At 44.3% G+C, this 13832-nt stretch overlaps 1 protein-coding gene across 1 annotated transcript; it reads left to right on the forward strand.

Annotated features, from left to right (window-relative positions):
* The first annotated feature begins 888 nt into the window (after positions 1 to 888).
* On the forward strand, positions 889 to 8498 carry LOC143828497 (aldehyde dehydrogenase family 3 member B1-like). The gene is made up of 4 exons (XM_077318846.1): positions 889 to 1249; positions 1484 to 1650; positions 5062 to 5161; positions 8165 to 8498. The coding sequence occupies exons 1-4, from the start codon at positions 889 to 891 to the stop codon at positions 8356 to 8358; spliced, it is 822 nt and encodes a 273-aa protein (XP_077174961.1). The 3' UTR covers positions 8359 to 8498.
* The last annotated feature ends 5334 nt before the right edge of the window (positions 8499 to 13832 follow it).

Genomic DNA, 13832 nt, shown 5'->3' on the forward strand with positions numbered 1-13832 from the left:
AATTTTCTGCAGTTATACTCCTCACTCTCTCGAGAAGTTGTAAAGTTTTGGGAGTCAAAATATGTAATAGGCTTTTTGAAGAAAGATGCCCTTGATTCTATCAGTATGGCCCGACAAATTATATTTTCTCTGCACTATCTTCGGAGTAAGAAAAACAAATCTTTCTCTCATTACTTAGTTGATATTTCTAATGTTACATTAAGAAAGGTGCTTAGTCATGCATGTTTTCAAACCATACCATTTGACTATTTGCAGGACAGATTAAAAAAAAAACACCTGTGGAATAATGCCTCAGAAGTTAATCAAGTGGAAGACTTTGTACACTATGTTCCACATTGCTCCTTCCATGGGTCCATTCTAAACAATTAGCTGAATCAACTTCTTGTACATTTTTACGGCTCAGATCAGGAACGCATTACTTTTTATTGACTTCTGCTATCCCTTATGTTACCCTCAAAATGGCTACTGTTATCTTTTCATCAATAAATATAAGGAAGAAATTAGTATCTGCTAACTCTGTAAGAATTCTAACTAAATTGTAGCTCCATGTTATCTTATGGATTTTTTTTGTTCTTGTATTTTTTGTTCTTGTATTTCTCTGTACATTGTGTGTCTTTGTGTGATAGCAAACCAACAGTGTCAGAGTTAGGCAGTACATTTTTCCAGCCGCAATATTGCCTCCCCTGAGATAGACCAAGTCACTTATCAGACTCCAAATTAAATTCATATCATCAACTACATGCTACTTTGGTAGCTCAGAATTTTTCAAGCACAAAAAAAATGTAAGTACAGTGGGTATTTTCAATATAATGACTCTGGTTCTCTCTTTGTGACTGCCTTAAATTTTGCCATGCTTCTCCAGGGAATACCAATGTTGGAAAAATTGTCATGACTGCGGCAGCCAGACACCTGACACCATTGACTCTGGAGCTGGGAGGCAAAAGTCCCTGCTATGTGGATAGCTGCTGTGATTTCCAGAATGCAGCCAATAGAATAGTATGGGCAAAGTTCTTCAATTCTGGCCAGACATGCCTTGCACCAGACTATGTGATTTGTACTGCTGACACACGAGAAAGGCTGATTCCCTGCTTACGTCAAGCTATTCATTGTTTCTATGGCTGCAACCCTCAAGCTTCACCTGACTACGGCCGCATGATCAATGATGAACACTTCAGGCGTGTCCGTGCACTTCTGGACTATGGCCAAGTGGCCATCGGGGGAGAGACGGATGAGTCTGACCGCTACATTGGTGAGCAAGTGGGCTCCTGCTGAGGAGTACGGGTGGCAGAAAAAGAGGAAACCTTCCGTCTGTGCTATACAGGAGGGTTGATATTAAGTGTTTGGTCAATGCCAGTGAAGATTTGACAGAGCAGAGAGAAAGTCCTGCACTTGTGGGATTTGTGCATTGGGAACAGGCTGTGACTGAGATATAGGGCATGATGGCAGTATATGAGTGTAACTCAGTGTACTCTTTTGTCCACAGCTCCTACCGTGCTGGTTAATGTGAAAGAATGCGAGCCAATCATGCAACAGGAAATCTTGGGGCCTGTCTTGCCCATTTTCACTGTGGCAGGCTTGGACGAAGCCATCCAGTACATTAATTGCCAGGATCGCCCCCTGGCTGCCTATGCTTTCTCCTGTCATCGTCAGGTAGGCTTTGGTTTCATAGCAGACTCTATCCAGGTGTCTAATAATAAATAATAATAAGCAGGGGGAATTCATTTTTTTTAAACCTCTTTCTCCTTCTATTTCCTTGCCCCCTGGCAGCTCCCAAATCCTGGCAGCTACTATTCCTTACTTTCTTTTCTCTTGTCTACCCACCACCCTGATAGATATAGAGTAGTGGCTCTGCAATATCCAGAAAAGTTAGCAGAGTGCTTAATTAAACTAATGTGGACAGCATGGCACTGCTGGCTACTGAGTGCATGCAGGTCAAAGAAAAGACAACAAACAGAAAGCACAGACTCTGTTTGTGGTATTTTATTCATTTATTTATTTACTAGCTTCAAAGCTCATTCCTAAGAACAGGCCTTGAAAGGGTCCCCTCGCCTGGCCTCTAGCAAGGCAGCTTTGTGTCTTTGTACTTTCCCCTTCTGCACCATGCTTGGATTTGAAGATCCACTTGCATCCTACAGTCCTCTTCCCTGGAGGCACTTCTGTAAGTGTCCAAGTTTGGTTCCTGATTAGTTTCAATCTCTTCTTCTGCAGCTTTTCTCCATTTTTTGCTTCCTTGGAAGGCATCCTTTCTATGTCTTCCCATGTGGAAGGCTGAGGTGTAGCTTCTACCTTTACTAGATAAGAATTTTTTTTTGTGGTATTCCTTTGTTTGATCTGGTTGATCGCCTGACACATGGCTCTGCAACTTCTTCTGATGCCTGAGCTTCTGCAGTTGTGTCTTCTACATTGTCCATAGTACTCAGAAACACTGTTTCTGGTTGCGGTGCTTCATCTTTCTCTGTTTATGTAGATTCACTGATGTCCACTGTCTTCATACTTCTTGGGTTCTCATCAATGTACGCCACATTGCAGATCTTGACTGTGTCTGTTTATGGGTCAGTGTTTCTGTATCCTTTGCATTTGTGAGTCAGTGATTCTGTATCCTTTCTGTATCCCAGTGCATAGCCAACAAAAATGCCTTCTTCTGCACGAAGGTCCATCTCAGCCTGCTTTTCTTTAGGAATGTAGGTATATGCTTTTGATCCAAACACATTAGATGATTCACACTGGGCTTGTGCCTGTACCATAATTCATATAGTGTACTAGAATCACCTTTGGTGGGTAATCTGTTTTGCAGGTAGGTAGCAGTGTTGATCACTTCTTCCCAATACTTTTCAGGTAGCTCTACTTCAAGGAGCATGCATTTGCACATTTCAGTGAGAGAGCAGTTCTTCCTTTCTGCCACACCATTCTGCTCTAGAGTGTATGGGATAGTAAAATGATGCTCTATTCCTTGTTCAGCCAAATAATTCTTCATTTCACGTCCCACATATTCTCCCCCATTATCTGAGAGAAATACTAAATAGTTCTTTTAGCACGTGCATTTAGTCTATTAACATTTACAAAAATAATTATAATTTCTCCATTTCTTTATCCAGAGCTTGCTGCACCTGGCTGTGAGGGCTGAGATGCAGATTGTAGTGAGGGTGGAGTCCCTGTCCCCTGTGGAAAGTTGGTCTGCTAATTCCATGGCTTGTTGTATTGCTATTCTTGTTGTTGTTGTTAGGTGTGAAGTCATGTCCGACCCATTGCGACCCCATGGACAATGATCTTCCAGGCCTTCCTGTCCTCTACCATTCCCCGGAGTCCATTTAAGTTTCCACCTTCTGCTTCAGTGACTCCATCCAGCCACCTCATTCTCTGTTGTCCCCTTCTTCTTTTGCCCTCAATCACTCCCAGCATTAGGCTCTTTTCCAGGGAGTCCTTCCTTCTCATGAGGTGGCCAAACTATTTGAGTTTCATCTTCAGGATCTGGCCTTCTAAGGAGCAGTCAGGGCTGACCTCCACTAAGACTGACCAGTTTGTTTGCCTTGCAGTCCAAGGGACTCGAAAGAGTCTTCTGTGATGTCTCTGCTTTTTAGGATGCTGTCTAGATTTGCCATTGCTTTCCTCCCCAGGAGCAAGCGTCTTTTAATTTCTTTGCTGCAGTCCCCATCTGCAGTGATCTTGGAGCCCAGAATCTGTCACTACTTTCATTTCTTCCCCATCTATTTGCCAGGAATTGAGAGGGCCGGATGCCATGATCTTAGTTTTCTTGATGTTGAGTTTCAAGCCAACTTTTGCACTCTCCTCCTTCACCTGCATCAAGAGGCTCTTTAATGGCAGAAAGCGAAGAGGAACTAGAGTGTTATAGACCCCTGGAAAAAAAAGATCAGCCTTAGCAATACAATATTGCAGCTGACCATAAACTTGCCTTGACCATGGTTAAACCTGAATCCACATGCAGTGCAGCATTAGAAATAATTGTGGGGAGCTGCAGAAGATTTCTCAGAAATTTGGTTTGCACTCTCTCTAGGTGAATTGTATTGTCAGTGGTGATCTATATCAGGGGTAGTCAACCTGTGGTCCTCCAGATGTCCATGGACTACAATTCCCATGAGCCCCTGCCAGCAAACGCTGGAAGGATGGTTGAATAGGAGTGAAATCTTTTTGTACAGCCAGAAACCAACCTCCAAAACTGAGAGTCATCCTTAATAAGAGTTGCTTGCCTAAGCTGATCCCAAGTCTTAAACATATCCTTCTTCTTTTTATGAAGAATGATTTATTTATATTGTTGCTTTTTTGCTGTCAAGTCTAACAATGCTTGTGTGTTTGGGTTACTTCTATACTGGTCTCTTATATTATTTTAGGATGGTGCCCAGCCATGCAGCTTAAGATGGCTTTGCTGGGTAAAGTGGGGCGGGCGGGCTGGCCAGCTCATTAGCAGGCCCAAGGCAGAGTTCATTAGCAGGCAGTCAGTAGGCTGGGAGGCCCTCATTAGCAGGCCCAGCTTAGCAGGTCAAGGGGCACTGAGGTAAAGAGGCTAGAGTCCAGGGACAGAGGGCGGGAGCTGCAGGGGCAGGGCCAATCCAACTTGGCCCTATTCCAACTTGAACAGCCGGACATGTTCCACCCCCCCCCATGCTGTTTCACAAATATATAGAGGAACCATGGATAAGGATATCTGTTCATTTCAAGTAGTCTGAATATATCTGATTATGATTATGCACTTGGATTATTGTTAGTATGCCATTAACATTTTTTTTAATTTGAATTTGTTAAGGTATGCCATTATGGTTTGAATAACTGAAATGTGTTTATAAGAAGAGTATAAAGTAGATGGGTTGCACACAGTCAGGGTCCCCCAAAATTCCTTTTTCTGAAGGAAGTGGACCACTGATTGATAGAGTCTTGAGCGCAACATTCATGTACATTATAAGAAACTTCTAACCAGTGTCTTATTATTAGAATGTGTAAACTCCAAGTATTGGCCAACCTAAAATTTATTTATTTAAATTTATGACCTGCCCTTTCCACAAAAGGCTGAGGAGGCTTGGTAGACTTGTCATCTTTGTTTTTCCTTAGGTTGTAAACCGGGTACTGGCCTGCCTTAGCAGTGGTGGCTTCTGTGGCAATGACTGTTTTATTCCTGCATTCTTGCTCTCCCTACCACATGGCGGAATAGGTATCTATTTATTATTTGATTTATATACTGTCGTTCTCCAAGACTTGCGGCATTTACACAAATGATAAAGCAACAATACCCATAAAATACCCCATACCAAAGTGATGGCTCATCAGTGGAGAGGCCCCTTTAATCTTCCCCTCCCCCCGGTCCAGCCAGCAGTTAAGAGCTCTTCCATTAGGACTGAGGGACCAGATCTCAATAATTCAAGGGGACCCCCTGATGGTAATTCTGGGACCTCAACCCAGCCTCAACCGTATGCCTGGCAGAAGAGCTCTGTCTTTCAGGCCCTGTGGAAAGCTGTTAATTCCAGAAGGTCCCTTAGCTCTTCCGGGAGCTCATTCCACCAGGCTGGGGCCAGGAGAATGTTCTGGGGGCCTGGGACAACCAGCAGAGTCATACTTGCAGAGCAAAGTGCCCTGTGGGGAGCATAGGCGGACAAGAGGTCCCGCAGACATGACAGGTCTAAGCTGCATATGGCCTTAAAGGTCAAAAACAATACCATAAGCTTGATCCGGAAACGGACTAGCCATCTGTAACCTATTCTATTCCTTCCCCTGAATCTGTACTCATCCTTCCTCATATTAATTTGCTTCTCATAGACAGCATGTAAGGCTGCATCTGCAGCAGTTGCACTCCTCCAACAAAAAAGACCTCCTAGCACATCAGGAATTAATTCCCACTAGGGATGGGCATGAACTGATTAATGAACCTAAATTCCTCACAAATTTGGCCACTTGGAGGCAGGGGGGAGTAAAATGGATCACCTCCCCCTAACATTCCACAGACCTTTTATCCACTTGGGTATGGGGTTCAGGCCATTTAAAAGTAGCAGCTGGAATGATTGATCATCCCATCATCTGCTGGCTTTAAAAACTCCATTTTGCTTCCCTGCTTCCAAACACAGGGAAGCAAAATGGACTGCTGAAATAGCTTGCAGCAGAGTGGTCCATTTTGCTTCCGTTGTTTGTTTCTTTTCCCACCATTTGGAGGGGTGTGAGTGAAATGAATGGTGAACCCATATAGCTATTTGGTTTAAATGGCTGCAAGCCATTTCAGCTATCCATTTTGCTCCCTCCAGCCTCCAAGTGGAAGTAAATAAAATGAATTAGGACAGGCTGCCAGAAATTGAAAGCTATCAGCTGATGAACAGGCCCACTTCCAAGCAAGAGGGAGCAAAATGGACTGCTGAAATGGTTTGCAGCCATTTCAGCCTTACAGCAAGGTGCCCATCTGCAAGCCATTTCAGAAGTCTATTTGGCATTCCTCTATTTGGAAGGATCAAAATGGACCTCCACCAACCAACTATTGGGGGGAGGTGGTTGGGTTTAGTTCGGTTCAGTGGTTCGGTTCAGGGACACTCCGAACCAAAATAAAACTTTCTGGTTCATACCCATCCCTAATTCCACCTAATAAGTAAGCAATTGATTATGTAAAGGTAAAGGTAAAGGTATCCACTGTGCAAGCACCAAGTCATGTCTGACCCTTGGGGTGACGCCCTCTAGCGTTTTCATGGCAGACTCAATATGGGGTGGTTTGCCAGTGCCTTCCCCGGTCATTACCGTTTACCCCAGCAAGCTGGGTACTCATTTTACTGACCTACGAAGGATGGAAGGCTGAGTCAACCTTGAGCCAGCTGTTGGGATCGAACTCCCAGCCTCATGGTCAAAGCTTCAGACAGCATGTCGGCTGCCTTACCACCCTGTGCCACAAGAGGCTCCTAATTTATTATGTAGACTTAATCAAACAAAGTTTTATGGCCAACAGAGTTTATACTGGAAGCATGTAAATTTTCTAAAAACACTGCACTGCATATCAAGCCTTCCATGTTAAGCAGCAGCTTACTTAATCATTTGGGATGCTAAGTAATGAATAAACTTCAGGTGGCCTGAAATTCTGCAATGTGCTACTCAAAGCATTCAACTTGGAACCCTTTCTTAAGCAGATGAGAGGAAACAACAATCTCTGTCTAGACAGGGCCCATGAGAAGTAGACCAGAGTTTAACGCTGGGCAGCGAATATTTCCTCCCTGAGTGGATCCATCGGTGTGGAAGAGTCAGCCAACTCATTGCTTGTTGTCTCATAGCAGGATTCTGAGACATTTCTATTCATTGCATTTTTGCAGGATGTACCTCAAAGCAGCACCTTTGGAGACAGGAAAAAACTCCGCTTTTTGAATTATATCTGCCAAAATTTAAGTCTCTATTCCCCTTAAGTCATTATATATGGCTTACTTGTTTTTAAAAAAAATCAAAGAAATGTGTTTGTTTTGTTTTGTTTTTGCTAAATCTAGATTGTCATAGCAAGACAGTTTTAGTTTTAAATGCTATGTCACTCTTAACATGAGGAACAGCTTTTTCAGTGCCTCTAGTGCCTGATGTCTATACCAAAAAAAAAAAGTATATCATCAACGTATAGCGACTATACCCTTTAGTCAGAGATAGAATCATAGAATCATAGAGTTGGAAGGGACCTCGTGGATCATCTATTCCAACCCACTGCACTATGCAGGACACTCACAACCCTATCGCTCATCCACTGTAACCTGCCACACCCTTGAGTAAGGTGACCAGATTTTAACATTGGTAAAGCGGGACACCATTGACCGGGGGAGTTCTTGATTTAAAATTTGGTCTATATGGAGCAACAAAAAGTTTCATAGAATGCATAGAACACAAAAATAGTATTGTAATATATATTTTTAAATTTCAACATAAGTACAATTAGCCAGGTTCCCCCAAATGTCCCTCCAAAAGTGGGACAATCTGGTCACCTTACCCTTGAGCCTTCACAGAATCAGCCACTTGCTGTTGTTCCCAGGAAGAGTTGAGATGAATTTTATTGAAGTATCTTTAGGCAATACTTAGGAATAAAATGTAATATGTGAACATGCTCAAAATGTTTAACTGTTAGCAAGCAGTACAGGAAACATTTGCAACCTTGCTAGGTGCATAAGAATGGATAAATAGGATTTCATCTGCAAACTTTGTGACTCTCTTGCAGGATGCAGTGGGTTTGGCAAGATTCATGGCAAGTTCAGTTTCGACACCTTCACTCATCAACGTGGGTGCCTCATTCGCTGCATGGGCCTGGAAGCACTCAACTCTGTACGCTATCCACCCTACACTGAAAGGAAGCTGAAAATGCTGAAGTTTGGCACAGACATCAGACGCTGGAACCCTTGCACCCTCCTGTGAACTCCCCAAGCAGCCGAGGCCTGGTGTTTGCATAGGCGGCTATAAGTAATTTACCTGCAGGAGAGAAGGAGGCTTTCTATCTCCTCTGCTGTTTGTAGAATCTAGTCATTCCTCCTAAAAAGGCTAATTTAGAAACCTTGCCCCTGTGTCTTGGCTCCCTGTCAGTTATTGTGCCTCTAATCTTGCACCCATTATAATCCCAATCTTGTAGGTCTTCTTGGGTATAAATATCTCTGTTGCTCCTGTCTTCCTTTGCTAGTGGCTGAGAAGGGTAAGAAAAGCCACATAGTAAATGTGGTTTGATATATTGCACAATGCACCCTTCATTCTTCTACTGAATTTTTCAACTTAGGACAAGCCAGTACCATTAACTACAGACTGTGCAAAACCTTCTTTAAAACAGCAGTTTCATTTCCCTTGGAATTATGTTGTGAAAACCAGTTCTGCACCCATTTAGTTTCTGGTTCTTTCCCAAGAGGACTGCTCTATCTGTTTAGTGAAGTTGTCCTGTACAATAGTGTAATCATATTGATACAGTAAAAGCAGACGGATGAATACTGACAGGTCTCTATGTTATGATAAAAGAATGTATAATTAAAGAATTGGTGGCAGACTTTACAATATGTGAGAGAGCAGAGTACCAGGCTTCTTAAAAGAATAAATAGTTTTATTTAGAAGAAAAACAACTTCAGATAGAAAGAGTGAAAGAGACCACACTGTCTGTTCATTGTGTAATTTTGGTGGCAAGCAGGGAGAAAGGAAAATAAAGAGCTTAAAGAAAAGAGAGAGTTTAAAGATTTGTTGGAGAGAGTTCAGTGGGGGACGCTGACTTGACATGGAGATTGACAAACTGATAATTCTGGATCGCCCGAACACCCGCGAGACCTCGCGAGACTCTCTATTTATAATCTGTGACTGCTTAGAACTATGGAAAAATTAACTAAGGCACAGTTTCTTCATTTGTTATGCAAAGGGAACTCAGAGATACTGAAAGCAGTCAAAAAGGTGGAAAAGGAAATCCAAGACACCAAGAAAGAGCTCTTAGACAGAATCGACGGTTTGAAAAAAACAGCTGATACGATGGGAACTGACTATATTCAGGCATGGGAGGCACGCTTCCTGGTCCTGCCCTCTTCTGCCCAGCCACAGGACCTCCGTCTTGGAGGGGTTGAGTTTCAGGCGACTCTGCCTGAGCCATCCAGCTACCGCTTCCAAACAGCTGGCAAATGTATCCGGGGTGGAGTCTGGCCGGCTGTCCATTAGGAAGTAGAGCTGGGTGTCTTCCGCATATTGGTGGCAACCCAGCCCATAGCCCCGGACCAGCTGGGCTAGAGGGCGCATATAGATGTTAAAAGTGTGGGAGAGAGTATCGCCCCCTGCGGAACCCCACAAGGGGCTACCCCTGGGTTGGAGATATTCCTGGAGGTTTGGAGGAGGGTTTTAAAATCATACAATGCCTCAGAGTCCAGCCTCCAAAGTAGCCATTTTTTACTGCAGAGCTAATCATTATAATCTAGAGATGAGCAGCGATCTAGAGAGGATGGTAGAGGCTCACAGACCTTTCCCTGGAGAGGAGAGGAGTGGAGAGGAGTGGTTGTGGGTGTGTTCCTCCTGGGCTATGGGCATTGGCCAGCCCTTACCAGCAACTGTTTGTATTTTGGGGTGCAGACAGACAGACAGACCAATATCAATCCTGCGAGTCTGGAAAGTTCAGGAAGATCTAAATAAAGAACATTTATAGCCTGAAACTGTAAATAGTGAACAAGTAAATGGCTGGAGAGACATGGGAATTAAAGTGACTTTTTGAAGCTTGGCCTGGTAAATAAAAACTCCTATGAACTCAAAGACATAAGTGGCCCAGAATTTCAAGTGTAGTTAGCTTTACAGGAAAGTAGACAGTGAGACTTTTGGAAAAACTAGGTGATCCACTTTTATTAGGCAACGACTTGGCTTTGTAGACAACAACAGGAACTGCAGTTGCCAGCAGTAGGTCTCAGGCTTCAGAAGGGCAAACATCACCAGCCAAGCAACCAAGTGGATTCTGGGGCCATGTGCATTCCTTTTGAAGGGGTGCATGAGGGGGGGAGAGCTTTCCCTTCAGCCTAACTGCCTAGAGATGAGCTGAACTTCCAGGAGATTTTCAGACCACACCTGGATGCTGGCTTCCCTAAACTTCAGGGGGATACAATGCTACGCAGTCACCCCTCTAAAGTAGCCATTTTTGCCTGCAGAGCTGGTCTGTATAGTCTGGAGATGAGCAGCAATTCCAGGCCCCACCTGGAGATTGGCTGTCCCTGGTCTGAACATATTCCTTGAAGTCTAAAAGTGGGGCCTCAAAAGCATGTAATGCCTCCACAGCTACCTAGCACCCCATGACCTATTTTAGGTCAAGAAAACATTGCAGAGAGGAGATAAGGTTGCCAGATTAGTGTAGATTCATCTTCTGGAATTCCACACTACCTAGGTGTGCATAAACCTGACTAAGGTCAAGACTGCACTGTATAGAGGGACCTCCTCTTCGGGTTGCCATCTTCCAAGTGAAGCTCTCTACCCCACCACCTTCATGGAGAGTCTGCTATGGGGAGAGGAAGGGAAGGCAATTGGAAACTGCTTTGAGATACCTGAAGCCTGCTGGGTCACTGCAGCCCATTCCCAGTTCTCTCAGACCTCTCGCAGCCCCACATCCCTGTTGTCTATTGTGGGGAGACAAAGGGAAAAGGTGTTTGTAAACCACTTTGAGACTCCTTTGGGTAATAAACCGCAGGGTACAAAAATCCAGCTCTTCTTCTAAGAAACAGCCGTGAAAGAAGCATTTGGCCAAATAACATTTTATTAACAGTAAAAAAAAATGGAGACAGAAGAAGCAGGGTAGACACCTGTGTACTGTGACTACCCCACGTGTATTAGGGCAGGGGGACAAGAAGGGAAATGAGGTTGAATGCAGACTGGGAAGAATTGGCTGCCATGTAATCTCCCCCTAAGAAGAGTTTCCAGTCTGATTTCCCCTTCACATATCTGAAGACATGGCTCTGGAAAGCTCATCTGTAACCACTATGCTGCAATTTCCAAAGGTCAGTCCTCTCCCATACTCAATGAACATTCCACATCACAGGTTCCTGACACCCATATCTCCACACCCATGGCCTCATTTGTCTCCACGCCACCACAACCTCCCACACAACACATATTCAACTTCATGCCCTTACAGACTGGACAACTCCTCCCCTTCCTCTTCCCATTGCCAAGCTCTAGTGCCCCTTGTATTCCTGGATACAACGGGCTTTGCCTCTAGTATTACAATATTTTTGAAACTAAGTCCCCATCATCGTGATAGGAGGACCTAGTCCTGCCATGCTTTGAACCTTATCAGGCTCTCCGTGGAGGGTAAACAAACAAACTAACTAACTAACAAAATCTCCCCATTATGTTAACCATTTCTGGAAAGCTCATAAGGAAGCTTCTTGTGGTTGCAGGATTCCTCCACAATCAATTTAACGCAGGATATTGTGGTTGTAATGAGTGTTATATCTTGAAAGATGACACCGCTTAGTTAGTTTAAATTGGGTTTTGTATATGTAAAAGGGCATGTTTCTTATGTCATGTTTTAGATTACAGAGATTGGGCAACAGGACATCTGATGTAGCATACATCACATATTTCCTGAAGTCAGGATCTGAAGTGCTAATAAAGTAGGCTTGGGCAGAAGAAACATGGGATAACTGCTAAGGGAGTAAGCAGATGTTACCCTCAGTTGGTGCAAAATTAAATGGACTCTGGGGAATGGTAGAGGACAGGAAGGCCTGGAGGATCATTGTCCATGGGGTCGCAATGGGTCGGACACAACTTCGCACCTAACAACAACAACACCCTCAGTTGGACAGGTGCAGGCGCTGTTTGTGTTACTAGACCTCTCAGCAGTGTTTGACGCAGTCAAACACAAGCTTCTAGCTCACTGCCTTGCCCATGCTGGGATAAGAGGGATTGCCCTTCAATGGCTGATCTCCTTTCTCCGGGATAACGGACAGAGGATAGCAATAGGAGAGAGTTCATCAAGCCTCCACCAGCTTGCATGTGGAGTCCCTCAGGGAGAAGTTCTCTCTCCAATCCTCTTCACTAACTTTATGTGCCCTCTCACTCAACTGATGTGGAAGGTTGGCCTGGGCTATCACCAATATACTGATGATGTCCAGCTCCTCCTCATGATGGACAGCCAACCTGATTCTTCCCCAGAAACATTAGCTGGCTGCCTGGAAGCAGTGATGAGGTGGCTCAAGCAGGGTTGTTTGAAGCTCAGCCCTTCAAAGACAGAGGTCTTGTGGCTGGGCAGGAAGGGTCCAAGCGAGGAAGCGCACCTGCCCAACCTGGACAGAGTACAGGGCCATTCTGCCAGGAACCTGGGTGTGATTCTTGATGCCTCCTTCTCAATGGGGGCTCAGATTATGACAGTAGCGCAGCTGGCATTTTATCACCTTCACCAAGCCAAACTACTAGCGCCCTACTTGGCCCTGGAACACCTAGCCACAGTGATCCACATGGCAGTCAACTCTAGACTGGACTTCTGCAACTCACTCTACACCAGCCTGCCCTTAACTTGATTTGGAAACTACAGCTGGTTCAGAATGCAGCGACCAGAGTCCTCACAGCAACACCACGGAGGTCCCACATTTGGCCCATCCTCCAATAGCTACACTGGCTTCCTGTTGAATTCCTGATCAGGCTTAAGATTCTGCTAATCACCTTTAAGGGCTTATGTGGTCTGGACTCAGTGTACTTGAGGGATAGCCTCTGCCCACATCTCTCAAAGAGCCTTATGCTCCGCCACCTCCTAGTGATCCCTGGCCCCAAGGAGGCTCACTTGACCTCAACCAAGGCCAGAGCTTTCTCCATCCTGGCCCCCACCTGTTATCTGTATTGTTTCCCTGTTTTATGTAATGTGCCCTAAGCCTCAGGGGAGGGTAGTATATAAATATAATAAATAAATAATAAGAGACAGGCTATAAAGTGCCAGGTGGTAGTCAGCTGGTATGAGAACATCTTATAAAAAGAAAGAAATTTTGCCCAGGAAGGGTAGAAATTCTCTGACTGAGGTGTGAAAGGGGGAACATTTTACCACAGTTTCCTCCTAGAATTACTTTTACTTACTTTGACCATCCGCTGACACATTGAACAACCTTTCTCTTGTATTCCCATATATCTTTTTACCCAACATTATGCAGTCCTCCAAGACTATCATTATCTTTCAGTTTCCCCTTCACCACCACTCTGAAATGATTCTCAAAACATGAATAATTTCTTGAACCAAGACTACTCTCTCGCAGTGCACAAGAAAAGCTGAGACGTTCTTCTAGATAAAGGTCCAGAGCTTTATTGTGTCCAAGAGGGTTCCTCTAGAAACTTCATGATAGAAAATCTATTGCTGAGAACAACTGGCCTTTCCAGTAATATAATACATATAGCTCCCCCCGCCCCACAAG

This window comes from Paroedura picta, unplaced genomic scaffold (assembly GCF_049243985.1).
Source record: "Paroedura picta isolate Pp20150507F unplaced genomic scaffold, Ppicta_v3.0 Ppicta_v3_sca35, whole genome shotgun sequence".
Lineage (NCBI taxonomy): Eukaryota > Metazoa > Chordata > Lepidosauria > Squamata > Gekkonidae > Paroedura > Paroedura picta.